Source organism: Carya illinoinensis, chromosome 9, assembly GCF_018687715.1.
Source record: "Carya illinoinensis cultivar Pawnee chromosome 9, C.illinoinensisPawnee_v1, whole genome shotgun sequence".
In the NCBI taxonomy this organism is placed as follows: domain Eukaryota; kingdom Viridiplantae; phylum Streptophyta; class Magnoliopsida; order Fagales; family Juglandaceae; genus Carya; species Carya illinoinensis.
The window spans coordinates 5,540,356-5,568,257 of NC_056760.1; the positions used below are offsets into that span (position 1 = coordinate 5,540,356).

General features: G+C 35.4%; 3 protein-coding genes across 7 annotated transcripts; 1 reads left to right on the plus strand and 2 right to left on the minus strand.

Moving 5' to 3' along the window:
- Positions 1-10,540: 10,540 nt before the first annotated feature.
- LOC122275189 (membrane steroid-binding protein 2-like) lies at positions 10,541-12,408 on the minus strand. Of its 3 annotated transcripts, none has more exons than XM_043084166.1 (3): positions 12,223-12,408; positions 11,732-12,086; positions 10,541-11,124 (listed from the first exon to the last, which is right to left on the minus strand). In XM_043084166.1, the coding sequence occupies exons 2-3, from the start codon at positions 12,064-12,066 to the stop codon at positions 10,845-10,847; spliced, it is 615 nt and encodes a 204-aa protein (XP_042940100.1). In that variant the 5' UTR covers positions 12,067-12,086; positions 12,223-12,408; the 3' UTR covers positions 10,541-10,844. The 3 variants fall into 3 exon arrangements, with proteins under 3 accessions (XP_042940100.1, XP_042940099.1, XP_042940098.1); XM_043084165.1 differs by having other exon boundaries at positions 12,219-12,408; XM_043084164.1 differs by lacking the exon at positions 12,223-12,408 and having other exon boundaries at positions 11,732-12,212.
- Positions 12,409-12,779: 371 nt separating this feature from the next.
- Positions 12,780-19,019, minus strand: LOC122275188 (phosphatidylinositol transfer protein 3-like). 2 transcript variants are annotated; one of them, XM_043084162.1, is made up of 6 exons: positions 18,699-19,019; positions 16,044-16,153; positions 15,220-15,396; positions 14,500-14,598; positions 14,131-14,373; positions 12,780-13,404 (listed from the first exon to the last, which is right to left on the minus strand). In XM_043084162.1, exons 2-6 carry the CDS (start codon positions 16,110-16,112, stop codon positions 12,973-12,975), a joined length of 1,020 nt encoding a protein of 339 aa, XP_042940096.1. In that variant the 5' UTR covers positions 16,113-16,153; positions 18,699-19,019; the 3' UTR covers positions 12,780-12,972. The 2 variants fall into 2 exon arrangements, with proteins under 2 accessions (XP_042940096.1, XP_042940097.1); XM_043084163.1 differs by lacking the exon at positions 18,699-19,019 and adding an exon at positions 18,197-18,220.
- Positions 19,020-20,910: 1,891 nt separating this feature from the next.
- LOC122275499 lies at positions 20,911-27,205 on the plus strand. 2 transcript variants are annotated; one of them, XM_043084591.1, is made up of 4 exons: positions 20,911-21,223; positions 21,368-21,422; positions 21,586-25,220; positions 26,013-27,205. In XM_043084591.1, the coding sequence occupies exons 3-4, from the start codon at positions 21,636-21,638 to the stop codon at positions 26,883-26,885; spliced, it is 4,458 nt and encodes a 1,485-aa protein (XP_042940525.1). In that variant the 5' UTR covers positions 20,911-21,223; positions 21,368-21,422; positions 21,586-21,635; the 3' UTR covers positions 26,886-27,205. The 2 variants fall into 2 exon arrangements, with proteins under 2 accessions (XP_042940525.1, XP_042940524.1); XM_043084590.1 differs by having other exon boundaries at positions 20,912-21,422.
- Positions 27,206-27,902: the final 697 nt, after the last annotated feature.

Genomic DNA, 27,902 nt, shown 5'->3' on the forward strand with positions numbered 1-27,902 from the left:
CTTATATTATCTTGATTTGATTTTTATAATGTTTAAGATATTTATCTTATTTTATCTTAATATAATTTTCTTATAAATAGAGATATATGTCTTGTATTCAATAATATTTGAGAAAGCAAAAAATGTAACTCTGAAAATCTCTTTTTTTATTCTTCATCTTCTTTTATATGATATTATATTATATTTTATATCATGGTATCAGAGTACAGGTCTTGAGTTTAAATTTTAATTCTATATTTTATTTTATTTAATTAAATATTTTATATATTGAACCACTCAATAAAAAAAAATCTGACTTATACGTGAGGATAAATAATAAGATATAAATAAATAATAAAATTTACCTATTGTTATCAATATAAACTTTTGAGATAATTTAACGTGATATCAAAACCTTGTATGAACGCCACAAACAAATGTGATACGGCATATCATTTGCATGTAAACTTTTAATAGAATATAAATTAATCAGAAACTGTTTTTCTCTTTTTAAAACTTTCCAAGTACCTGTCTTGTCTGCTCCGCCGCCATGTCAGTTACTTTAGTGCGTTTCATTAGTAAGTTAAAAATAAATAATAAATCAAATCATAGAAAAGAATGAGTCATAACGTATTATAAAATTTAAAAAAAAAAATAGAATTCAGAAAGGTTATAAAACTTACGAATTTTTTAAAAAATTCAACGATATATATAGGCGTATAAAGGAGACTATGCTAACTCACTATACTAACACTATGCACTATGCATATGTCGGCCAACTCACTATGCTAGCACTATGCATTATACATATGTCGGCCAACTCACTATGCTAGTACTATGCTAGCACTATGCACTATGCATTTGACGACTAGATAAATGTGGTCATACAATTCAAGATAGTTTATAACACTTCTCCTTTGGATGACCATATTTAAAGAATATGCCTCGTTAAAACCTTGCCAAGGAAAAACCCTGTGGGAAAAAAACCAATGGCGAAGGAAAAAGAGTATAGTATTCATGTGTATCGCCGAGTGCTTTAGGATTGTCTCATTAAAACCTTGCAAAGGAAAACCCAGTGGGATAAAACCTTAGCGAAGGAAAAAGAGTACAATCAGCACAAGTCTTCAAGACATTACTTCCCCTGAAAAGTGCATGATAACAGGTCTTCAAACCTCCGCATTCCAATGTTCTGTATAATCTTCTTAAATGTTACAGTTGGTAATGCTTTAGTGAATAAATCTGTCAGATTTTTACTTGACCGTACCTTCTTGATATCAATTTCAACTTTCTTCTCATGAATTGCAATGATCTTCTTGTATGTATCTAAAAGATAACTCGCATCTGTACATCCAACTAACTGTGGACTTGATCCATGTTGATAAAATAATTACAACTGGATCTTTCTGCTCATCACTACTCTTCTGGAGTTGTACTCTTCTGAAGTTCTTGTAAATAACACAGTTAGTAGAGAATTCATCAACATTAAACCGCTAACCTCATTTTTTAATAAAAACGGTGGCCAGCCTTTTAAGATCAGACAAGCACCGCAGATTTTCAACTCCTCTGTAGGTGTCAGGCGTGTTGTCAGGCACCGCAGCTGTCAGGCGCCGCAGAGCTATGAAGCTATATTTCGTCTCTTTTCTCTTGCTTCACGAGAGATGCTGTATCATAATTTTCTCTATAAAAGAGATATTCAGCTCATCTTTATTCGCATCTCATCTTCTTCAATTTTCTGTAATCATACTGCATTTTTACTCTGCAATCTCTTTCTGCATTCTTATCCTACAATGGCTCAGCGATCTTCTCATGGCCAATATATGAGGCACTCTGCACCTCGTTCATCAGCTGTACCTGCTTCTACCACAAGTCCTATTATGCAATATAATGATCTGACTCATAGGTCAGATAATGAAGCTATCTATGAGCTTGTGAGTCTCGGTACCCGATACTCATAATCCATTGTCGCATTTTCTCAGCGACTGCAATCCAGAACTTGTGGAGTTGACAATCTCCACGAGAATATTGCTATACTTCAGCGACTTCTTCTGGAGTCCAACATGAAGATAGAATCAATAAAGCAAGAGAATAGGAAATTTAAAATTCTTGCTTAAATCTTCTTTTCGATTGCCCATCCCTTTAGATAGGGATGCCATGCAGATTCTTGAAGAACAAGAGCGTTTAAAGAATGAGGCAAAGTGCCTCAAATTTCTGTAATTCTTGCTTCAAGATAATAAAATAATATTTCATAAATATTCATATTTGTGTTTCTATCTTTTGGTAGATGTTCTGTGTGCTTCCTTTTATTTCTTTTTTAATAATGCACACTTCATATCAAACCCATAATATGAATCTGAAATACTAATTGTATTAAAAGATGGTATTTCATGACTAATAACATCATCCATCTTCCCCTTGAAGCCGCAAGGGTTTCAGATTTATATTTCAAATATGTGCAGTTTTTATGAGCTCTTCTGGAGCCTCAATGACATTTAAATCATATATATAAACTGCAATAATAGCTTGTTTTCATTTGGATTTGGATTGCTTTAGATCATATAAGGATCTTTGAAACTTGATAGAATACATATTTCCAGATGTATTCATATTAGAAGTTTCAGACATTTTCTATCCTTCAGGAATTTTCATATATATATCATGATCCAATGATCCATATAAATATGCAGTTAATTATGCATATCCAAACTCTCGGTAACTTTCAAGCTAATAAAAATCTCAATATGATTTCAACCACTTTAAAATCATATCAATATTGTTTATTTGAGAAACTAACTTGTAATTTCTATATCACATTTTCATATTAAAAGTTTCAGGCTTTTTATATCATGTATATAAATATCTACTGATATTTAACAAAAATCACCTCTTTAGGCGTTTGGACTTCAAGTCCATATTTATCACATTTTACTTAGTGATATCAATTCTGTAGGAATTGAGAAACTGACTCGTGATTTATATATCACATTTTTATTTCCTTTCCATAAATACCCACTGACATTCAACAAGCATCACCTCTTTAGGTGTTTGGACTATAAGTTCCGATGCATCATATTTTACTAATGAATCAATTCTGCAGGAATTGTTTCTTTCAAATTTGGCCAATATTTTATGTCGTATTCTTCGACGATTCTTGATTCACTTTTATCATTACTTCTGGTAATGTCAATTGTCATCTCATATGGAAATACATTGTCGACAACAATTTTATTTCTATCCATAATTTCTCCATTATTCATGAAATGTAACGAGATCTCGTTATTTTCAGGTACCTGTCACTCTTCAAGGGAAGACATTTTCATGAAAAATCTCTTCAGGAGGTACTCTTCAAGAGTTTATATAGGATAATTTTATACAGAGAATTTGGATGGACTTTATTACTTGTTTTGTGGGAATGGCCTCTTCAGGAGTACCAAATTATTTGTACCTTTCTCTTTTGAGATACTCTATCTTTTGTATCGATAAGTCTCACATGCCTTTATACATGTCTTTAGACTGCTGAATTTCTTAATTGTTCTACAGAGACTTCAATCCTCGCTGGGATTTTAGCAGCTAGAATATGAGACATTTTTATCTTATTGTATCCAAAATTTAATTATCATCTGAACTTCTGGTTCACATATGATAATCAAAATAACATCGAATAATTTCATCTTATTTGCTTCAAGTAAATTTTTCTTTCCACTTCTGGTGGTAAAAATTTATTGTAACAGCCCGCTAGAAATTCAATTGTGAAATTTCTATTAACTTTAGGAATCTCGTGAAAAACCCATAAGTTTTCACGAATCCATTAATCGTATAGGTTTTTGTCTAACTACATAGTTAATGTTATTATTTACTATGGTATCAGAAGTGTATTTTTGATTATTGGAGATAGTTAGAAGTGTCAAAATGTATTATGATTTATGCCATTAGACTCGGAGGGTTATTTAAAGTCTTATGGCGCAATAACATTTTTTCATATTTTCGGACAAAACGTCTGTTCAAAACTGTAGATATTATTGGATAAAAAGAAATATTTTGAGGTAATTTTCGTGAATATTATTGGGTAAAAATATTTTGAGTTGATTTTTATAGATATTATTAGATAAAAATATCTTAAGTTGATTTTTGTAGATATTATTGGATAGAATATTATGAGATAATCTTTTATAGATATTTTGGGTAGGAGAAAACCACACTCAACTCTCAACTCCAGCCTTATCACCTCCCTTATCTCGTCCATAAATGTGTCCAGCCAGCACCCATGAACTTATTTTCAATTACTCCTTCTAATAAAAGATTATCAAACACTCTCTCTCGGACAGATTTTAGGAGATCTTTTGCACGTCCATTTCGAAGCTGTTGTAAGTGTTTTATCATAAAGTCTCCTTCATATAAGTTATTCTTTTTTTAGTCTAGTTTACATGGATATCTTATTTGCCCCATTTGAAGATCATTTGGTTAGTCAAATATTGTGTAAACTATAAAAAGGTCATTCTGGGAGATAAACTGGAGAATATGTTATAGTTTGGAGTTTTTGACCAAGCTAATGGATAGATATTGGTCCGAAATTTTTATGGAGTATTGTTAACATGTATATGTGACTATTGGTTGAGGATTTTTGCATGATTAAAGGTTTTGATGAAAGATGTTCTTAGATTTAGAAACTTAGAAACTGGAAGAGGAAAAACAGTTTCTGTTTTGAGAAAGTTTAACTCTTTGGTGGTCTAAACCTATTCTAATGACTTTGATAATTTTATTGGAGGATCCTAAACATATTATATACATGTTATATTATTATTTTGTAGATATTTGATGTTAGTTTCAAAGATATGAAATTTTATGCAAAGAGATATTCAGATAAGCCAAAGTGTGGATATTCTTGGCTAAATTTATGTTTTGGTTAATTTCTAACCATGTGATCTTGAATTAGAAGCTTGTATATGTTTTAGGACATCTTTTTAAACCATGTAATGGTTTGGTTTGAAGATCATATATTTATAAGTCATAGATCAAGAGATTTATCAAAACTAGTTGAGGAAAAAGTTCCTGTTTTTGGACTAAGTGTAAAACCAAAAACTCCAAATGTTATTTTGTGATTTTGGTGACTTTAGTTTGATGATTTAAAGCATGGTTGATGTTAGGATGATATTATGAATATGTTAGAAGTAAGATTTGATTTTTGAAATTCTTGGAGATGTTTTGATTTAAGGTCAAAACTTGTGATTCAAGTGCTTGGATCTTTTTACAAAAAAGTTTGGTGTTGATTATTAGCTTTTTCTAAATGGATGTTTTAAGTATGGTTTTGAACTTAAGATTGGAAGATGTTTGTTGCAAAATTTTGGTTTAAGCATGAGTTTTGAAGTTGGAAGGAATTGCAACAAAAATAAAGGGAAATGGCCTATGGATATTTCGACCATAGTGTGTTCTTCATAGTTGTGTTTTGTTTTAAATTTTTCTGAGTTGATATTTAAGTTTAGGACAAAATTTACATGAGGAATGTAAATTTTGGAAACTTTTAGAGTTAGTATGCAAAATCCTTAAGTTATGGGTAAAACGGTCATTTTCCCACATGTAGAGAGTAAAATGAAAATTTTACCCTTTAAGTTAGTATTTTCCATATTTCAAATTATTAGTGATTTAGTTCTAACTTTTAGAATCACTAATTACAGTTCCTCGTGATCGCACTTGAAGTTTTATAAGAAACGCGGAGGTCGATGTAAGTTAGCTTTTAACTTACTAGCAGTCTACTGTGTATGTGTGCTAAGTAAAGGAACTATAGTGTATGTATGTATGTTATCATATATGTCATGTCATGCCAAGTTATCACGTAATTATCTATTATACAGAATTTATTCTGTCATCAATTTTTATCTGTTACATAATATATTCTGTCATGTATTACTGTACATTACAAGTATGTCATGTTAAATATGTTGTCTATTATATGTTATGCCATGTTACGAAATGTTTCTATCTCAAGTTGGTCATGTATTTCAAGTTATATTCAAATCAAGTTATGTTACGTCAGGGATCCAGTCCTTTAGTTTTCTAGTCACGTTTCATCTTGAGTACATTCAGTTTGTGTAAAATACATAGGGCCACAACAACTGTGGAGTATGTATTTAACAACATTGTGATGTGTAGAATACATGGGGCCACAACAACTGTGGAGTATGTATTTACACGTAGAATACATAGGGCCACAACAACTGTGGAGTATGTATTTTTCATGTTAAGTCAAGTTTGCGTAGAATACATGGGGCCACAACAACTGTGGAGTATGTATTTACACGTAGAATACATGGGGCCACAACAACTGTGGAGTATGTATTTTTCATGTTAATTCAAGTTTCAGAGTAAGTTCATACTAAGTCAAGTTCAGTTCATGTTTCAATTTAAGTTATGTCAATTATGCTTTAATTATTTATGAATTTGATTATACATTTATGCTTTTACTGTCATCCATGCATCATTAGCATGTGTGGAAGTTTTTTGTTAACTTGCTGAGATTTGAAATCAAATCTCACTGTGGTAGTCCCAACTACCATTCCCCTCGAATGGTAGATCTTGTTACAGGACTTGAAGGAGGATCAGGAGCTGACCAACTAGACACAGTCGATTGAACGACGGTGCGTCGTTAATGTTAATATAGTAGTTAAATTATTACTTGTACGATGGAGTTGCATCTCCAGTACTTTTGGATCATAACTATTTTGGACTAGTGTTGTGATTTTAGTTGTTCAATAGGTTTTTATGTATGGAGTATGTTTTAAGCATTTGAGATATTTTCAATTTGGTGCATAGTATTGCTAAAAAAAAAACAAAAAATTTATCCGCTGCGAATATTGCATATTGTTAGATGCATGTTAGGAACATTGCATCTTATATGTCATGAACGGGGGCAGGTAACCTTGTGTTGCATGTCTCGACGCTTCAAATTTCCGTTCGATCCCAAATGGAATTTGGGGGCGTCACATTTATAGTAAAAGAATCTTCTGGTTCTTTTATGAACGTCCATATGAAAATCATTCGACTTATCGTAATTAATTTTGGATGATCAAGATAACCATGAAAAGATACAAATATTTTGAATCATATCACCTTTTGATGCATCATAATATTTGATTCAATAATTTGTATAATATCATCTCAAAGAGAAAGTTTACAGCTTTTCCAATACGAGCTTCTGGCCCGAAAAGATATTCATTATTACGTCCAATCTCTTAGTTTCTTTGAATGAAACGCATCATTCTTTTCACTTCAGGGAATAGAATGATATAAATTCATTATCATTCACTTTAGAGAATGATGTAGATCTAGTAAGACGTGAATAATGATTCTTATCAAAAGCTCATTATTTTGCTCAGTCACTGATACAGATTTAGAATATATTGTGAACGTTTGCATTTCATATTGCTACTTCAGGAGCATACTCGATATTGCTACTTCAGGAGCACATTCGAGACGTTCATTTAAATATATATTATTTCCACAATTTCAATTATGCAACTTCAGGTGCATAAATCATAATGAGTTTTTGGTACAAGTATCACTCATATGAGATACTCAATAAAATTATTAATTTAGGGCGATCCTTCAGGGATGCTCCATTTCCATTCTCAGATAAATCATATCATCAATAATTTATAACAAGTATAAAAGAATAAATAAAACTTTCATTACTACAAAACATTGCAGAATATAAAAATATTTTATAATAAGATAAAGGAAATACATTAATTAAAAAGAACACTTTCATGATCAACTCTACCACTAGAATCCTCAAAGAAATCAGAAACATCAAGACTTGTAATATTTTCTCCATCTATAGAATCTAAAGCATATGATGGTTCAGCAAAATTTGTTTCAAATTTCTTTGTTTTTTCTTTTATAGAAGATTGGTATAAGTCAACCAAGTGCTTATCTGTACGACAGATATGAGCCCAATGTCCAGTCATACCACATCTATGACATCCATTTTCATCTTTTTTTAAAAATTTGTTTTGAGGACCTTTGCCCTTCTCTGAGTTGAACCACTTCTGGTGGTACGGTGTATATCTATTATTGCCCCTTTTAGTGTGGTCACTTCTAGGACCTCCACTTCCATAGTTTTTCCTACCACGTCCACGCCCTCGTTTTCTTTAAAAAGATGCACCATTCGCTTCTGGGAATGATGTAAATCTAGTACCATTCACTTCAGGGAATGATATAGAACCAGTAGGACGTGACTGATGATTTCTTAACAAAAACTCATTATTTTGCTCAGCTAATAGAAGACAAGATATAAGTTCAGAATATTTTTTAAACTTTCGCTCTCGATACTGCCGCTGCAGGAGCACATTCGAGGCATGAAAAGTAGTATATGTTTTCTCTAACAAGTCATCATCAGTGACTTTTTCACCACATAATTTCAATAGTGAGCTAATTTTAAAGAGTGCAGAGTTATACTCACTAACACTCTTGAAGTCTTACAACCTCAGGTGCATCCAATCATGATGAGCTTTTGGGAGGATTACAGTTTTCTGGTGTTCATATCTCTCCCTTAAATCATTCCACAAAATAAGTGGATCTTTCACCGTTAGATACTCAGTTTTTAATTCTTCATGAAGATGGTGCCGAAGGAAAATCATTGCCTTAGCACAGTCCTGCAGGGACCCTTGATTTCCGTCTTTAATTGTATCTCCCAGGTTCATCGCATTCAAATGGATCTCAGCATCAAGGATCCAAGATAAATAATTTTTTCCAGAAATGTCAAGAGCAACGAATTCCAATTTTGTAAGATTTGACATTTTTTACATATATAAATCAGGAATATAAAAATATATTGAAAAATTTACTTGAAGTAGAGGACTACTAGTTTCAAAATCGTCAGAACTTTCGTGCTGATAACGTGTTATGAAATCATAGAAAAGAGAGAGCTATAACGTATTATAAAACTTTAAAAGGAGAGAGAAAGAGATAGAGCTCAGAAAGGTTATGAAACTTATGAATTTCTTAAAGAATTCAACGATATATATAGGCGTACAAAGCGAACTATGCTAGCTCACTATGTTAGCACTATGCTAGCACTATGCACTATGCATATGTCGGCCAACTCACTATGCTAGTACTATACTAGCACTATGCACTATGCATATGTCGGCCAACTCACTATGTCAGTACTATGCTAGTACTATGCACTATGCACTATGCATATGTCGACCAACTCACTATGTTAATACTATGCACTATGCATTTGACGACTAGATAAATGTAATCATACAATTTAAAATAGTTTAAAACAAATCAATATTTCTTACATCGATGATGGATGCTTCATATCGAGGACATAAAAATTGTAAAAACGCTTTAGTATTATTTTTTTTTTTTGGAAATGTCGGGAACCTCCGTAAAGTAGCATCCTTAAGACACATTCCTGTATAGTAAATTTCGATTCCTATACACTGCACTTTTTAAAGTTTTTTAACATCAAACTGATTAAATCAATAATTTTTTATTAGAGTGTCGTGTTTAAAGTATTATTTGCACTTATAAAGTAATAAATCTTAGATTTTGAAGAAAGTGATACTTCAATATTAAGATCTTCATCACTTGAACTTAGGAATGAGAATCGGTCGATCTGGTCGGTTTCGGTTTAGACTGAATAAATTGATCGAACCAGCTATTTTTGGACCGGATTGGACCGAATTGGTCCTGTTCGATCCGGTCCATGGTCTAGGAATTTTTCACCCCGGACCGGATCGAATGAAATATTAAAAAATAGATATATTATTTATATAAATAATTGTATAAATTAATTATATATATCACAATATTATATAAGTATTACATTATTTAATGTATAACTATAATATATAGTATTAGTATATATTAATAATTATACAATTTATTATGTAATTCTTATTTAATAGGTCACTTAATTTTAATTTAATATTTTAAATAATTTTTTTATTAATCGATTTAAAAAAAAAAGATTGGACTGATCGAATTAGATCGATAACTACCAGTCCGATCTGGTCCTTAGGGATGTCCAGTTTGATCCGGGAAAATGATCACTAGGACCGGACGGTGCTCTCCCCCACTTTGACTAATCCCTTGGAGTTCTTTATAGTAAATTTCATAAGAAGTTTTAACATTTTCAGTTTTATTGCTGTTTGTATTGCACGACATGCACCTTGGTCTTATACTCAATTTGAAAGTTGCGGTATAAGGAAATAAAAGTGGGATAAGTGTAATTTTGCTTGCATACAACGCCGTGGTGAAGTCAACCATTGAAATGAATAGAAATCTAACTTTTTATCACCGAGAAATTCCAAAAGTTGTTATGCATTAAACATGCAAATTAATCAGCGTGGCTTTCTGTCTGGACTGCGTTTTAAGTGGTCGTGTATAATGGTCGTTGTCCGTAAATTCATCTTGTCCCTATGATCCCCCCCGCATGTCCCCTTGCAATTGCAAAGATCCCATTCACTCTGTTCAGACTTCAACTTGCTCTGCTATGCGCAATATTTTAGCAGTATCGTAAGCTTACTGATAACCTTAATGCAAGAAAAAGAGAGAGTGACGGAAAAACCCTCAACAGGGAAGGAGCAGGTTCTACATTACATGCTGCTGACCATACACATCGTATATATAGATTTGGAAACCATCTGCCTAGCAATAAAATGCAATCAAAAGGGTCTCATTTATTCAGCTCTCAGATCTATTTTGTTACTGCCATCCACAGCAACCCACTACATGATTAAAACCTCAGCTATATGCTCAGAAGCTCAACCTCATGGGGAGGAGAAAACCAAGAAAATGAAAGCATTTTCTTTGTATCACTCTAGAGTCTAGGCCAACAAACTAACTCCTATTTCCCCCCTCTATTGTGCTTTTGCTTTTTCTTGCGGGTTCCGACTCTCTTCAACTTTATCTCCACTTTCAGGGTGCTCAATCCTCGTTCCTTCTGGGACAAGCTGCCCAACTTTCGCATATTTTTCAATGAATTTATCTTCCCAATCCTGCAAAATTTCAAGCTCGGAATCATCCAGACCTTCAAGGTTACCATTAATGTCTTGGGGGTTAAAAGATAGAAGCGCTAGGGCTCTGCTGGCTTCCCTTCCCGCAAACATTCCATACGGTCCACCAGGACCGTAAAACATCCTGCACGTAAATATCAACTCAACTTTGAGGCTCGTTTTAACCAAAATCCAATATTATGGTAAACATTACTATCATTCAAATTGTAAAGAATATATCAAGATATTAGATGAATGGTATAGAAACTGAAGACAAGGAATAGGTTGTGATGAAGTGCCAAAGCAACAACAAGCATACCAGTCCTAGTAATCTCGTACAACAAAATCTAAGCACAACTTGATGGGGGTATTTGTCAAGCAGAGGAGTTCCAGTTAGGCCTGAACGCAGAACAAAGAGTTGTTTGGACGAAGAACCAATCTACTCATGAATTTTATAGGTTTGAGGAAACAATATTGGTTTTTTCTCCCTTTTCTCATGAAGAAAAGATTTTGGTGGTTCACAAGTCACTAATCTCAGAATTTTTATTCGAGCTTAAAAGTTCAGAACCAATCCAAACAGTGAGAATTTGAAACCAATTACACTATCCGCAATCGGCCCAGTTCCATGATTTCAAAACACCACCAAAGTCCCTTAAAGAACCATTCAAGAGAGAGAAATTGAAAATTTTGAGGAACCAAATCATGATCCTGCTGAGAATTGAAACAAAAAGAACAAGATTTTATTAGGGTACCTGGAGCTAGAGACGTCGTAGATCTGACCTTTGATGGCCATTAAGATGGGTTTATTGGAGTCAGAACCGTTGTAGGCTCTTAGTTGCTGCTCACTCATGTCTCCCAATTGGACCGGGTTTCCATCATTAGTACCGGAGAAACTCGAGTTAAAAAGGTTGGAGCGGATGTTTCCGGCGGTAACGATGGGGGGTTGATTGAAATCTTCGGGGGAAACAAACATGCCGCACACCATCTTATAAACCACGACCATAAGAGCCGCGATGGTGAAGAAGGCCGCCGGAGATAGCCCCGTGTACTCTGTCATCTCTTCCATCACAGTTGTATAAAGCCCCATCCCAATTCCCTATCTTCTTCCTGGTTGCGTTCCAAGCTTTGTGGTTTAGCAACTTTACTTTTTCACAACAAGCTAAATAAGGAAGAAGAGAATCGAAGAAATGAAGAAAGAAAGAAAGAGAAAGGAAGAAGGGTCTAGGACTCTACGCTTACCTACCTACTGCAACCAACCAGCTTGGCTTCACCTACTCACTTTTCATTCCAGTTCAATTTGCAAAACCATCCCTCCAAAAAACGTCGACGTGTAAGACCGTATTCCCTTAAAGGGGAAATCGGAGCCGACCCAATGTGCCGACTCCGCTGACGGTAGTGAGAGGTAACTTTACTACAAGAAACAATCAATTCTTTTAATTTTGATTTTATAAAGAGACACTCGAGCACAGGGTTACTTTTTTAAGCGTTCTAAACATAAAAGTTTGATTATTTGCGTCATTGATTTTATCAAGAGAGTATCATTTTCCTTTTAAAATCTTAAAAAAAAAAAAAAAATCTGACAAAATTTCATAATTTAAGGTGACAAGTTGAAGACGCAAAATGATTGTTCCAACGAAATTTGGAAAAATCATTCTTCTTTACCGCATAGTCGACACGGGGGTAAAGAGTAGCAGCAATCCTAACTGGAAAGTTTTTGAACAATAACCCAAAATCATTTGTACCGGTCTATAAACGTTCTCAATGTTGATCAATAGTTCTGCATGCCAAACAAATATAAAATAGACAAGTAATGATACAGTTCAAAAATGGACTGTATGAAATCATTAATCTCAAAAGTTCATATCTGTACAAGGTAAAGAAAACGCACTTTGATGTTTGCGTTCATATCTATGCAATTGATGCATAAAGTACTATATATATATATATATATATATATATATTATATACACATGATATGTCAACATTTAGCTACTCAATTTTCATTACTAGGTGGCTGCTTCAAGGCCTCACCATTTGCAACATCATTGGAGCTTGGTGGATGGACTTGTATTTTCTCGTCAACAACCTCCAAGTTTGAAGAAGCTGCTTCATCACCGGATGATTCATCCGAGGCCTCTGAACAATGATCAGTAACCAATGAGTCTGATTGCTGGCATTCAGACATTGCAGATGATAATGGAGATAAACCACCAGAGTCGATTAAATCAGAAATTTTCCTGTCATCTTCCATCATTCTTTGAGCATAAGTTTGGTAGACAAAACCAGCTGAACTTCTCCCACCAAATTTGGATTCCAACTTGTCCATATCAAAGAGCTCTTCCATTATCTTCTGGCTTTCTGGGTGGTTGGGGTAGACAAACTTCACTTTCTTGAAGGTTTTGGGCTCAATAAATGGTTTTACCAGCTATTTCAAAGGGAAAAAAAATTGTTCAATTATTTTAATCCAAAATGCATGAAACATAGGCTAGTTGGTGATATGTTTTTTTTTTGATAAGATGGCTAGTTGATGATATTGAAATCCAAAGATGTCTCATTTTAGAGTCCTTTTATACAAATTCTCTCTTTGCCTATTATACTAAAAAGTTTTCATCATTTTTTCGGGTACCATAAATAAAAGGTTCCTGTCGCACTCACTTTTCAGTAATTCTGAAGCAGTCTATAACTGCAGAATATCTGAAGTTCCAAGAATCTCTACGCTATAACAGATTAACACAAACGGGTTCCAAGAATCGTAATTGAATATTTTGAAATTTAGGGTACACGTATATACATTGAAAACTAACCCATCCCTTCAGTTTATTTTACAGGAAAGAGCTTCCTTTAAAGCTTGAATTCACCAGGATTGGGCCTATGACTCAAATTCATCAGTACAAGTTGTACAACACGGAGGAGTGCTGTCTGATCTAAAAACCACTGGCAACTCATCCCTACTGTAAATATGTTGATGTAAGAAATTTGTCTTTTGATACGGTAATAGGGTAATAAGACAGATGTCACATGTTCAATTCCCAATATCCATGCATATATATTTTTATCTATATATAGCCAAAATTTACAGCTTAGAGGATACCACAATAAAAATTAACATAAGATGATGACAAAATAGGGGTAAGGGTATATGATGACATACCGTCCAAAAGGACTCAAATATTTTTGGTGGATTATAGAGTATTGCGAGTCCCAGCCTCTCTGGGTAATGATCCTGCAGGATATGAGCCGTTTCCCGAGTCACCTTCATAGATATTCTTGATGTGTTCCATCCTTGAAAATCAACTAGCCACACCATCTGCTCCTGATCTAAATTCAAATTTTTAATGGCATGTTCCATACAGTAAACCAAGTATCTGATCTGCCCACTTGTTGAGTTTGTATTCTGATATCATAAGAGAAAAGGTACAATCACATAGACTTCAACCGTACCAACTAAAAAAAGAAAAAAAAAAACAGAATACAATAATTCATGTTGTCCGAGTGATTCTTATCATTCTCTTTGAACTACCTGATAACCAGGTCTCATGATAAGAACAGGTCGTCCAAACTTGTCAAAGTAATTTGCCATATATGCTTTTCCTGTCTCAGCTTCATGAGCAATGTCCTCCTAAAAGCATGAAAAATACCACTTTCAATAAGTAGAAAATGGACAATGCAACTTATATCTTCGTTTTAATTTGAGAGCAGGACTTAGAGAATAAGCCTACAACAGAAGTAGCATCACTTACTATATATTAAGTAAATCAAACTCCAAGAAGGATGAAAATCAAATTCACCGTTACATATTTAGGTTTTATGCCTCGAACTCTTTGTACTTGGGCTATTGCCATTAATTTTAATGGCCATGATTTCCATGATTTTCTTGTATCTATTGCTCCTACGTAGTTAGGGCATTCTTTGTACTGAACACGGCTGTTGCCTATTCTTTTAATTAATATACTTTGATTTACTTATCAAAAATAAAAATGTTTAGGTTTTATGCCAAAATCTACAAAATTAAACATCACTTCTCCCAACAATTTTCCAGAACATATCATCTTTCCTTTGATATGGTACTAACTCATAAACATTTGAGTTAGTACCCATTGGATATATCGTGTTAGACAGCTACGGCAGAAACTGCAGGTTTATCCATCAGGGTATATTTTAGATGTATTTTTACATAGAGAGGAGAAAATGGAAATCTACTCTTACATATCATTATTTAATATAGCGCACATATGCATACCCATTGGATCTTCTCTGGCTTGTACTCCAGCCTCCACTTCAAGGTTTGCTTCAGCATCTTGCATGCCTTCTTTGTATTCCAGTTCCGAGCTCTAAGAAACCTCAATATTGATGCATTGGAACACAGGACTGGAAGCTTATCAGCAATTGGACCAATCAATTTTCTTGTTTCATTGATCTGGAGAAAAAACAGAACCAGTGTTTCTGATTTCACTTAGTAAGAGATGGGGTAGATTATCTCTTATTCACCACTTGAAAGATTATTCCAAGCAGCAACTGTGTTTCCTACTCACACCATGGTGAAAGAGACTCCATGACATGATTAATGTCCATGACGCAAAGTTTGAAATTAAATTTAAGCATAAGAAACACTCGTATAATTTCTATCACAAAATATGAAGCATAATATTAATAAAACTAATAACAAACTGCAGTCTCTCCTAGCATTGATCTGATGCACAAAATTGGCAATTGAGAAGAACCATGGACTTCTATTTTTCATACTAAATTTTCTCAGTAAAAAGACATACTGGCCAGTTAATATTATTCCTTAAGTTTGTAGGCCGTTCTAACAGACAATTTTACAGTTCAAAATCGCCAAAACAAGTAAAAGATTTACAAAAAAATAAAAATAAAAGGAAATGGTAAAGATAAAGCTTTTATCCCCACTTTTCTCATACCCAGCATATGTAAAATGCGAAAAGTACAGGCAAAAGCAAATTTATGATATCAAGTATTCACAGCTTACCAGTTAGATCCCATTAATTGATGCTGTAGTCAAGTAAATACATAAACAATACACTGAAAACCATACTCAAATAATACCTTGGCCTGTTGCTCTTCAGAAGATAACGTTTTCTCAGTTAAACTTCCTTGAAACTTCTTAGAAGACATTAGTTCAGATTTTGGCGAGTCTACAGGAGGCTGAAATGATTCTACAGATATGCATATTGAGCATAATTAAAAGATTCATAGATGTGAAGTTACAAAATTGAGCATTGGCAATTACAGATATATTGGCATACGATATTTCTTGACCGAATAGATCTAACACAAAACAATTAGTATGTATAATGAAAAATGACCACAACACATCAAAAAAATTCCTGCTTGTTTATTAAACCCTATGGATAGATAGATTAATAGGACTGGTTTGTACAGAATATGGATTCGAAGAGAGAAAGAAACAAAGAAATCTTATTCAAAATTGGTGAACTTCCTAATGAGCTTACTCTCCTTTCTTTCTTTCTTTTCCCTCTTTTTCTCTTTTTGTGCCTGGGGGCGGGGGGGATTGACGAATCTTTCAATAGAATCAAAGCCGGGAAGCAGAAACTTAGTGACAAAACAAAGAAAGATAAAAGGAATGTACAGAATAATATGGCAACGTAATACTCAAATGAAAGACAACATGTTACAGGTCCAACCGACTTTCCAGAGAATCACAGAACATGTCAAACCTGTAGGCAGAGGAATCAGATTACTTTATTTTTCTTTGTCCTTTAGCTTTTATTTGATTGGAGAAATCTCTCTCTCTCTCTCTCTCTCTCTCTCTCCCCCCCCCCCCCCCCCCCCAAGTTTTGCTAAAATTATTCTCAGATCTCCACTCCATGTTCGATGTAATCCATCTGGCTCTAGAGTCCTCACTAGGATCAATTATAGACTCAATATCCAAAGGCTCGACTTGGGAAACACTCCATGTTCCAAATGGTTCTAAGATGTCTCTTCCCTTGGGCTGGTTTTATTTACCACAAGTCTCCTCGACACCTTCTCAGTGTAAATGCTTCCTTCCCCATCTAGCACAGCCAACTTTGTCTTAATGTCCCCATTTCAATCTTGGAGATCCAACTCCCCCATAGGCACCAAAAATAACTTCTTTTGTTTCCAATAGGCAGCATCCCTCCAGTCAAACTTTACACTGTACATAAGACCTATGATACTTCCTTTCAGTTTCAACTGTACTTGAGATCTTTTTGTGCATTCAGTTTCATGGTCCAAAACCTCGACACAGTCCAGCAATATGAGATCCCAGCCTTTTATATGAGAACTGATCTGCATAGAGGCTTCCCCAATAAGGCTTCCAATCCTACTCATGCAGGATATCTCGTATAGGCTTCCAATCCCAGCCTTTTCGAGAAACTTATTGACTCATATAGGCTCCAGTAAAGCCATGCAGGATATATCTCTGAAGATATGGACTTAGAAATAATAAACTTCCAGTGTACATGGCTTATGCCTATCTCATTCATATCAATAATATTTTATCTCTTACTTATAAAAAAGAAAAAGAAAAAGAAAAAAGAAATAATAAATAGGAGCAGTTAAGCTTTACAACCCAAGACAAGCACATGATATTCAATGATGCAAACATCATTCATCATTCTGTGGACTTTCTTAAGAATTAACATGCTATATAAAATTCTTCAATAGAGTGACTAAAGGACTATTTCGCACTGACAATTCCAACTGAGTTGCAAGCATGCTGTACACTTACTCAGTTCTCCTTAATATCTTCACGAAATCCCTATGCAGCAAAAATTATATATGCATCAATTTTAGTCATTTAATTTAACAATCTTCAATTATTATTGAAAATTGTATTATATAATGTTAAACACTGCAGAGATTTGGTTCAGTTCTCTTAACTTGTTTATTGTCACTCCTCAATTCTAATTTAACATATCTGCAAAATCTAACAACTGCAGGTAACAGTTCTTTAAATTTGCCAGATGCACAGAGCACCTTCAGTCAATAACGAAGATATCTGCCTAATATACGCCTTCAACGTGCAAGGGGTGGCAACTTCAAATTACTAGCTCCTCTTTTATAACCAGAGATACTTTCAAATTTGTACAAAAGCACTTCCATAGCCACATCTCATAACAGAGTAAAATAGTTCTCCCCACTCAAAACTCCTTCACCAGCGAAATTACCACGTCTATCACCGCAATAATCGTTTCACAAAAAAATAAAGACTTTACCTTAAGCATGATCTTGCTGGTGAAACCGCAAGACCTTGATGAATAAAAATATCAGCAAGAACCGAAAAGGAAATAGAATAGGTTGGTGTTTTATCCGAAACCAAGCACCAGAATCCGCAGTTTCCTACCACACCAAACCCCCCCCCCCCCCCCCCCCCCAAAAACCAACCTTCTTTCCCCCAATCCAAAATCAAGTATTCTTGATGCCCCAAAACGTTATTACCTTCCCCACCTGTCCCTGCCCAAACTTCTCTCTGCTTCATCTTTTCAGCTCCTTCGTGAGGGCTAAAAAATTCTTTCAAACAACATAGCCAGAAGACCCTTTAAAGATCCAAACAAAACTATCAAAACATGTTCACTCCAATATCACAGTCCCCAGAAAATCAACCATACTCTGACTTTCACATAGACATGCATATGCATTAATATTCTTGTCGATTCATAAATCTCTTAGTATTTCAAAAGCGAAAAGACAAATGCTACATCAGACAGTTTTTAATACCTCTTGCTGAACCGGGAGGCTTATCTCAATGGAAGATAAAACCACAGATTTGTGCTTTAGGAAATGAAGCCGCAAGGGATATGCAGCGCAGCCCCATACGTGCGTGGGATTGACGACCGAGTAGCACGAGCGAGAGGAAGGGAAAGACAGACGCGTCACGTACAACTATTATCCATACCTCCTCGTGTCTTTGACCAGAAGGTAGGTAGGCATGGCTAAGCATAATGGATTTGGTTCTCCCCCTGGTTTGGAATGTCTTCGATGTTCATTGTGTTGGCATTTGTTAGGTTAGATCAATCTATCGGTATATCAGCCTATCACGCTTCTCTCTCATTTTTATCTCATCTTATAAAATATTATATTTTTATTGCCTTTATATCATCTTTTTTATTATTATTAAAAAAAAAAAAAAACTAAAAGTTAATTGATAATATCCTACGAATATTGTTAACGTGGTGTTTTATCGTTTGGCCAGTCTCTCAGAAACTCAGATATTTAGAGGCCAGAGATACGAGAACTTGATTGAGGCCAGAGAATCTTCAATATCTAAGTTTATCGTTTTACTATTTTGTACAAATGAATAGTGAGCTTTATTCATTCACGAAAATGATCTTTTATATTAAATTTCTGGAGATCAAGTGCATGTACTTTGTGTTAGGAGAATATCTCTTCAACAGATTATTTAGTTATATTTTTTTAATGTAACGTGACTTTTAGGATGGCATAATTAATATAACATGGTTCACTGTCTCTTTTATTTTACTAGTACATACTATTAAGCTCTTCATTTTCTGCTTATCAGAAGATCAATGACACTATATTGCCTATCCACCTTCCTATATAGTTCTATTTGAGACTGTCATGAGGGATGCCAAGGTGAGTTGTCTCCTCATTCTTGACATTTTGATGGTCTTCTCAAGTGATTATGGCCATAAACATATTTTTTATAGGCTAAGGGCCTCTAGTGCGACGAGGGAGCGCCACTTCAAATCAGGCTCCCATATTTGGGCTTACCTTTTGAGCCTTTAGTTCGATAGGAAAAATCTCTTTACAAATATGATCATCCATACACACAATTATATATAAGAAAAATACTTTAGTGATAATCAAGTTGTTTTTACGTTTAATCATTGCATACAAAGTTACAAAAACATTGCGCAGCAAGTTTAAATAAAGAAAATGAGATATTTCTTACAAGAGTTTTGATACATACAAGTAAAGTTATATACTAATTTGCGTATCAATACTGATTTCTTCATACTTAAAATTTAAATTAGCACTATTTTCAATAAAATCTAATTTTTAACCAATCATAATAAATTAGTGCACATATTAATACATAATTATATTTACAATTAGATTTTTTCTTCCTACAAAGGTATATTTTTCATTACTGTATAATACATAGTTAAGTACAGGCTGGAGAATGACTTTTTTTGTGGAAGAAAATTAGTTTGAGTTTTTAATTTATTTTATTTATTGTAACTGAGATGGTATTTATTTATTAGATGTCCCTATTTTTGTTAATTCTCTAGAAGAAAAGATGTGGTTTTAAACCAGAAACTTCTAAACATATTCTTTAACAACCTCTAAGAAAAAGTTATCAACCGTGTAAATGGATTTAACTAAAGTAATGTTACGCATCAAGTCATAGTTATTCGCACGCAGACTCTTTATTAAAAAAAATAAAAAATAGACTTTATTATAAAAAATGGTTATTCTTATATTTTTTTTTTAATGATTGAACCTACTTTTTTTTTTTTAATATAAATAACTTCGATATCTCTTTATATATTTGGAGTTTTATATAAATTTTTATTCTAATAAAACTTTAAATAAAAACCAATTTTCTCAGCATAATCGATAAATTACTTCAACTTAAAATATGATAATAATGATTATAAAAAAAAAAAAAATATGATAATAATTAGGGAAAAAATTTTTATTTTATTTTTTATTTTTAATAATTAAAGATTGTGGGTAACTCCAGTCCGCTATTGGCCGGCCACAAAAGCAGAGGGAGGGGATTGGGAATGGGAACGGGAACAACATTACCTTATTAGTTTCCAACCGCCAACTTGTGATGAAAGCAAATATTATACTAATGACCGATGCCGAGGAAAGCCATGATTGTCCCCACAACCCCCATCTCACTATTTCTTTATCTAAACCAATCCACGGCGATGGCGATTCCATGCAGTACGTTCCACCGTGCTATTTCAGTCTCATTCTCACTCTTTGAATCATTCCAACAGCCTTAAATGTTATGCGCTGAGATTAAGGATAAACAATCAAACAAACCAGCCAACCAACCGACCAACATCGTGTAAAGTTTGATTGAAATCCAATGGCGACTAATTAGATCAAAAAAGAATGTGTCTTTTTCAATCTCTTTTCTCTTCGTGCCGCCCCATTTTGTCTTTCTGTCAAAAACGATCAAAGATCATGACATTAGCATATGGTTCTCCACACCGATTCTTCTTCTTCTTGTTATAAAGGCTTTTCATAATCTTCAATAGATAAAAGTGAGTAAAGGGTAAAGGAGAAGGATCAAAAGCAGAGGGATTCTCGTTGCCTTTATTTTCTCTGCTTTCTTTAATCCGAGCTGTGTTCAGTCTTTCCTCTTTAAATTTTCTCTCATTTTGCCTTCTATTCGTTTTCTCCACCAGGGTGATTCTAAGATTTTAAGTAACGCCTCTCTTTCTCTGACTTTCTGGTTATCAGGTATTGAATTTAATCTTCGTCTGATTACACTGAATTTCGTTTGTTTAGATTGTTTTCCAATTGTTTTCTTCTTCTTCTTCTTCTTTTTTAATTTTGTTGTGGTTACTTTTGGGATATCGTTTTCATGGATCTAATGGGTTCCATGGATTTATCTTTGGTACAGTTTATAGAAACGGATTGGAATTGGAAAGATCGTCCGAGATTGAGAGACAAATGGGATCAAATTCGGAAATTGCAATTCGAATGAGGAAAATCTTGATCATACCAATCAGAACATGTTATAGATCAGTTTGCAGTCATCCATTCCTTGTGGGTATGCTCTGTTTTTTGTTGTTGCTGTACAGATCTTTTCCTTTTGTATTCTCCCTTTTGGTCTCTGCATCCCCTGTTTTGTTCTGCACTGCTCTACTCCTCGGGACCCTTTTGAGTTTTGGGCAACCCAACCTAATACCCGAGATTGAAAAACATGATGATAAGGTTAGTCCTGCCCATGATGTCGCATCGCTTAAGGCCCGGGTTTCGGGGGATACAACTGTTGTTGTCGATGACGAGAGAGATGAAAGCTTTATTGTAGAAAGATACACAGGAAAGGGAAGGGATATAGTAGAGGAGGCTATTGAGGGTGCTAGTTCGGAAGACGAGGTCAGGAAGGTCGCGACATATGATGGTCTGGTTGATTACGTGCCACTGATTGATCACAGTTCACGGGTAATACGGTTACAGGAGTCTATTGAGGGTACTAGTTCGGTGGAAGATAAAGTTGGGAAGATTGAGATAGACGATGGTCTGGTTAATTACATGCCCCTGATTGATAATAGTTCCCGGGTAATTCAGTTGCAGAAGCGAGCAACTGGGGAAGTTGTGGGGTACTTTCACGGTTTGGAGTTGGAAAGAAAGAGGGGAATTAATAAAGAGAACTTGGGGATTGAAGAAGTGGCAAATGATGGGGAAGCAATTGAGAATCAAGGTTTGGTGGTTCACAAAGGGGGAGATGAGATTCTTGAAGTCGAAGGTAATGGTATTAAGCACCCGGGAGAGTTAGCTGATGCTCGAAAGGGAGATCACTTGGATTTATCTGCTAATGATGATGAGGATGGTGATGATGGGTCTTCGGGTTTGGGATCTGATCTGGCTGAGAGTTCCTCGCCAGATGCTTCCATGGCTGACATCATTCCCATGCTTGATGAACTCCACCCACTTTTAGATATGGAAGCTCCGGCTCCGGCTCATATGTCCCATGACGAGTCAGATGTTGCTTCCGAGCACTCTCAAGAAAGCAGCGATGTCAGTGTTGAGTCGGATGAAGAATCGGAAATCCATGGAGAAGTAGAAGAAGATGGTGTTGACGAAAACGAAGATGACGAGGAGGAAGAAGCACGCGGAGGTAAAGAGGATGAAAGTAAATCGGCAATCAAGTGGACTGAGGATGACCAAAAGAACCTCATGGATCTGGGGACTTCCGAGCTTGAGAGGAATCAACGCCTGGAGAATCTCATTGCAAGGAGGAGAGCACGGAAAAACATGAGATTGATGACCGAGAAGAATTTAATAGACTTAGACGGCGCTGATCTTCCCTTGAATGTACCACCCATTTCAACGGCAAGACACAATCCTTTTGATCTCCCTTACGATTCCTATGATCCACCTGGTTCGGCACCGTCTATTTTGTTGCCAAGGCGAAACCCTTTTGATCTTCCTTATGACCCAAATGAAGAAAAACCTGATCTCAAGGGAGACAGTTTTCAGCAAGAGTTCACGACATTTCAGCAGAAGGATGCATTATTCCGTAGGCATGAAAGTTTCAGTTCGGGACCATCCGGCCTTGGGGGTCCCAGGCAAGAGAGGCGTGCTAGCAATCTCAGACCCTTTTTTGTGCCCGAAAGATTTATTTCAGAGGGGACAAGCTATTCCTCGTTCGAGAGACAGTCTAGTGAAGTTAGTGAATCAAAGTTGAGTTCTGTTCCTGACACTGAATCTGTGAGTTCTGCTGCTGATCAAGACGACAGGAACGCCAATGAACAAGATTTTTCTCAAGAAACAGAACTCATCTCCAGCATAGGCCATGCTTTTGATCGTGCCGAGCGTGGAAGCCAATTGTCTGTAGATATTGATTCTGTGGAGATAGAACCAGTTGAGAGGAGGGATGTTGGCCATGATGAGGTTGAGATAACATTGGGGCAAGTGGGAAACAATGCTAAAATGGATTCTGGCTTGTCTGAAACCAGAGGGGTGGCTATTCCTCTGGAACTTAGTAACAGCGAAATTCACTTAACATCACGATCAAATGTTGGCCATGATGAGGCCAAGATCATATTGGGGCAAGCGGGAAATCATGCTCAAATGGATTCTTCTGGCTTCTCTGAAACAGGCGAGGTGGTCATTCCTTTGGAACTTAGCACTAGCGAAATTCATTTAAATACAGAATCAGTTGAAGAGGACTACAGCAGTACTTCACGTTTTTCATCGATGCCGGAAATAGATGGGAATGCAGAAAATAAGGGATCGACAAGTTTGGAGCCAAGAGGCAATGATATTGAAGAATCTGGTAGTTCAATGCTACCTTCCCTTGAGGAGCCAGATTTCCGCGTTCAGGGTGGGGAGGTGGATGACAATCAACACGAACCTGTTTATGATTCAAGTCCCCCAGCAGGTGAAAAGATCCTCCATTTTCCTTCCATTTCTTCTGAAATGTACAATTTGCAAGCAGAGATATCCAAAATGAGTTCACCTCCAGTATCAGTTGCAACATCTGTTCCTATTTCCGATAAGGAATCTGAGTTGTACAAAGGGAAGGATTCTTCTAATTATGGAGAAATTGATAGAGCATCCTTGGTGGCACATCCAAAAGACGAGATGGAACAAAGGTTTGTGGAAGTACAGGAGTTAGGTAAAGATGATGTTACACAGGCCAAGTCTTCGGGAGTTATCCTTGATGAGCAAAATGGAGCTGAATACGTGGTTGAGCTTGCTTCAGTTAAATCAAGGTCATCTTCTCCTAATCTTGGATCAGTAGCTGAGGGCATGGTAGTATATAAGAAAGAAAGCTCATCTCATGAACTGGATCAAGTCAGGTCCTTGAGTATTGATTCTGAGATTCTTTTTGGTGTCCATCAAGATGTCCATGAGAAGTTAGATACAGTGGCTTCTAGTTATCAGATGGCTTCCGAGATTCCTTCACTGGTGGTTGAGGATGTGTCAGTCATATCTTCAGGAACTAAACCTGTTGAGTGGCATGCCAGTGGTAAGGAAGAAACTCATCAACTAGAGCAGGATCAAACGTATTCATCTAGTTCATCAGACTATGGATCTGTAGGGGAAGAGTTGATCCACAAGGACATAGTTCTTCAGCTTGAACGGGATCAGGTCAAGTCATCAAGCTTTGATGATGCAGAGACCCAGGTGGGAGGGCAACGAGAAGGGGGTGAAAATTTGGATCTGTTGGCTTCGTCTCCCCACCATATTCCTTCCTCAGAGGAACAATGGCCTCCTATGGTAACTGAACAGGTTATACTGGTTCTTTCCGGTCATTCAACTCCAGAAACTGAACACATGGAGGACCAGTCATTGAATAGGGAGGACATTGTTCAGTTCGAACAGGATGAAGTTCATTCATCAGGTTCTGATGCAAAAATTGACACTGCTCTCCACCATGATTTGGATGAGGATGTGGTTTCTTTGAGTTATACCGGACAGTACATGCTTTCTGAAGAAAAACCTCAGTCTGAGTTGAAGAAATATGTGGCTTATGCAGATAAACCTAGGCTTGAGGCATCTTCTGAAGATCTTGATAAATACACAGTAAGTCGTCTGGTTGTAGTTATGCTGCTATTTAATATTTGCTTGTGTTCTTGCTGTACTTTTTGAAATATTGTTCTTACTAACTAAAATTTGTAATTCTCTTCAATAATGAATTTTACATCCTTTTTCTTTTCAGTAGTATTAAGTGGCATACGTTATTGCAACTTCCTGTTTGGAATGATTAGATTCAGTACCCTTCTTGCTTACGCCATTTAGACAACAGAACTATAAAATGGCCATCCTTTTTAATGTTGATCTTGGTGCCTTTTTGTATGTATGCTACCTTGGTGATGGGTCTGCAGAAAGGGACACTTGTACCAGAGAAACTAACATAAGAAGAACTCCAAGTTGAAAATACAGATGTGCATTTTAGTTTCAGATAATAGACATGTTCAATTGATTTATTGAACATGCAGGGGCATGATGCTCAGATATCAATGCTAAACTTTATCGTGGAATTAATTTACTGTTACATGAGAGGTTCTTATAATAGTGTCACCATACAATTGTAATACCTTAGTAATGTAAAATCTTGGTGTTAACTTGGATTTTTTTTTTCTTTCTAAAATTTTCTTATTTGCTGATTTTTTCCCTGATCTGTCTGCATTTCTTGCTTTGTGGCATTTGCATGCTTGTTTAAACAATACGTGTGAGCCATGACACCTTGGTTTTTTTGTCCTCTTTATTTCAGTTAGAGAGCATGTTGGTTGGTTTGTTTGATCTTTATGGTATACACATCACTTAGCATAAGTAGGAAACTAATAGTAATAGTGGTGCTTTGACATTTAACAGGAATCAAATAGCATCCAGACAGAATCTGCAGAGGTTGTGAGAATCACCGAAAATGGAGATATGCCAGAAGTCACTGATCCTGAGTGCAAAATTCTGCAAAATTTGTCATCCTCAGCTTTGGATTCTACCCAAATTGATTTCCCAGCCGAGAGTCATGAATACAAGTCACCTTCTGGTGGAGTAAATTTGAAAGCTGATATCCTAGGCCGAAATGTAAATGAAGATCAAACAAAGGTCTCAAAAGATTTAAACTATTCAGCAGAAACTTACGGTTCTCTTGATGCCGTGCAAACCATCAGTGAAGAGGCTGGTGAAATAAAAGAGATTGATGAAGAGTTGTTGTTGGAATTGGATACAGTTGGGGACTTTCGTGTCAAAGAAGTTGTTGGTGCTCCACATGAAATTAACCTTGGGGATACTGACTTTGAGTTGTTTCCCAAAGATTCAAACCGTTTAAAGACTCAGATGGACCTCCCGGTTCTTGAAGCAAGATCACTTGAAGATATCGACTTGGCCTTTAAGCAACTTCATGAAGGCGCAGATGTTGAGGAAGTCATCTTCCCTAGCATGGTTAATGATTGGCTGCTTGTGGAAGAATCCAAGGATCACGTAGAACCAAATTCAAACTTGAAAGTAGTTGATACAAAATCTCTGGAAGATAATCATATTGCTCTCAAGCAAGTCTCCGAGGCTAATCTTCATGTGCTGCCAGAAGCGTTGGATTTAGAAGAGAAATCGGCATCTGTAGAACCATATGAAATGGGTTCTGCCAAGGAGATTGAATCAACTGATGTAGGATCTGGTGTTCAAGGAATTAGCACAGTTGCTGCCGATAAACCAGAACATGGATCCGATGAGACTTTGAGGCTTTGAACATATCAGGTACTTTGGACACAAAAAATAATAGGGCAGAATCTCATAGTGCAAGATCCAGTGCCAGCTCTAGCTCAAGCCCAAGTGATTCTGATTGAAAATCAGGACTTGAGAAAGAGAAAAAAACAGAGCGTATCATTCATGATCTGATCAATGCTAGTTGCCTTTGTGTTGTTTTTTTATATGCATTGCTTTCTTCAAGAATGAGTTTTGGTTTGAGTCATTGAAGCTTGAGAGTTTCTCGTTGAGAGTGAATAACAATATGAGGCTTATTGGGAGAATTCTTTTTAAGCTCTGCATATATACAGTTTTTTTTTTTTTTTTGGGGGTGTTAGATTTATATTCCGGAGTTAACTTTCTATATTTTTAATCTTTTATTTTTATCTCCCCTCCCCCTTCTCTCCATATCCTTGATCCAACACATTCCATTAATTTAAGATGATCTTGAAGGCATTTATGCGACGGTCCCAAAAGCTCTACTATCGAGTTCATGGTATCGTGGGAACTCCATTACCATATCATCATTAAAAGCTTGCACTTCAACAAGAATAAATATGAAGGCAACAAGCATGCTCTGATTCATGGTTTATTTAAAAATGGTAATTTTTATTCTATAATTTCTTTTCAGAAAAATGCAATTTATATATAAGCATGTTACTTTTGGGAACAGTGTTGGATTTTTCTTTTCCATGCTGGCATATTATTTCAAGCATTGTTTTTATGTTATTCCCATGTTTATCTCGTAATAATACTGTTACATATAGTTTTTATTTAAAAAAAAATTTGACCAAATCCTCAAGCTTTTCTCCATTAACCCATCTAATAATTTCCCACGAGGTACAAATATGGAAAGAACCATAACATAAACATCTCAGGAATGAAAAAAAAAAAAAAAAACTAAAAATGATCATCCACTAGTGTTATTATGGGAATCCTATTGGCAGGCAACCAAATTCACCACAAATTAACTCTAATTTAGCACCAAATCTACAATTATCAACTATGCAATTCTATAAA

What these genes read in the sequence shown, in the direction of transcription:
- LOC122275189 (XM_043084166.1), bottom strand. Translation starts at nt 12,066, where the DNA reads ATGGGGCTTTATACAACTGTGATGGAAGAGATGACAGAGTACACGGGG. An exon ending in TACGACGTCTCTAGCTCCAG is followed by an intron (nt 11,125 to 11,731) that starts GTACCCTAATAA and finishes ATTTACGTGCAG; the next exon opens with GATGTTTTACGGTCCTGGTG.
- LOC122275188 (XM_043084162.1), bottom strand. Translation starts at nt 16,112, where the DNA reads ATGTCTTCTAAGAAGTTTCAAGGAAGTTTAACTGAGAAAACGTTATCT. An exon ending in CTGAAGAGCAACAGGCCAAG is followed by an intron (nt 15,397 to 16,043) that starts GTATTATTTGAG and finishes TTTTTTCTCCAG; the next exon opens with ATCAATGAAACAAGAAAATT. An exon ending in TATTTGAGTCCTTTTGGACG is followed by an intron (nt 13,405 to 14,130) that starts GTATGTCATCAT and finishes CCTTTGAAATAG; the next exon opens with CTGGTAAAACCATTTATTGA.
- LOC122275499 (XM_043084591.1), top strand. Translation starts at nt 21,636, where the DNA reads ATGGGATCAAATTCGGAAATTGCAATTCGAATGAGGAAAATCTTGATC. An exon ending in AAGATCTTGATAAATACACA is followed by an intron (nt 25,221 to 26,012) that starts GTAAGTCGTCTG and finishes GACATTTAACAG; the next exon opens with GAATCAAATAGCATCCAGAC.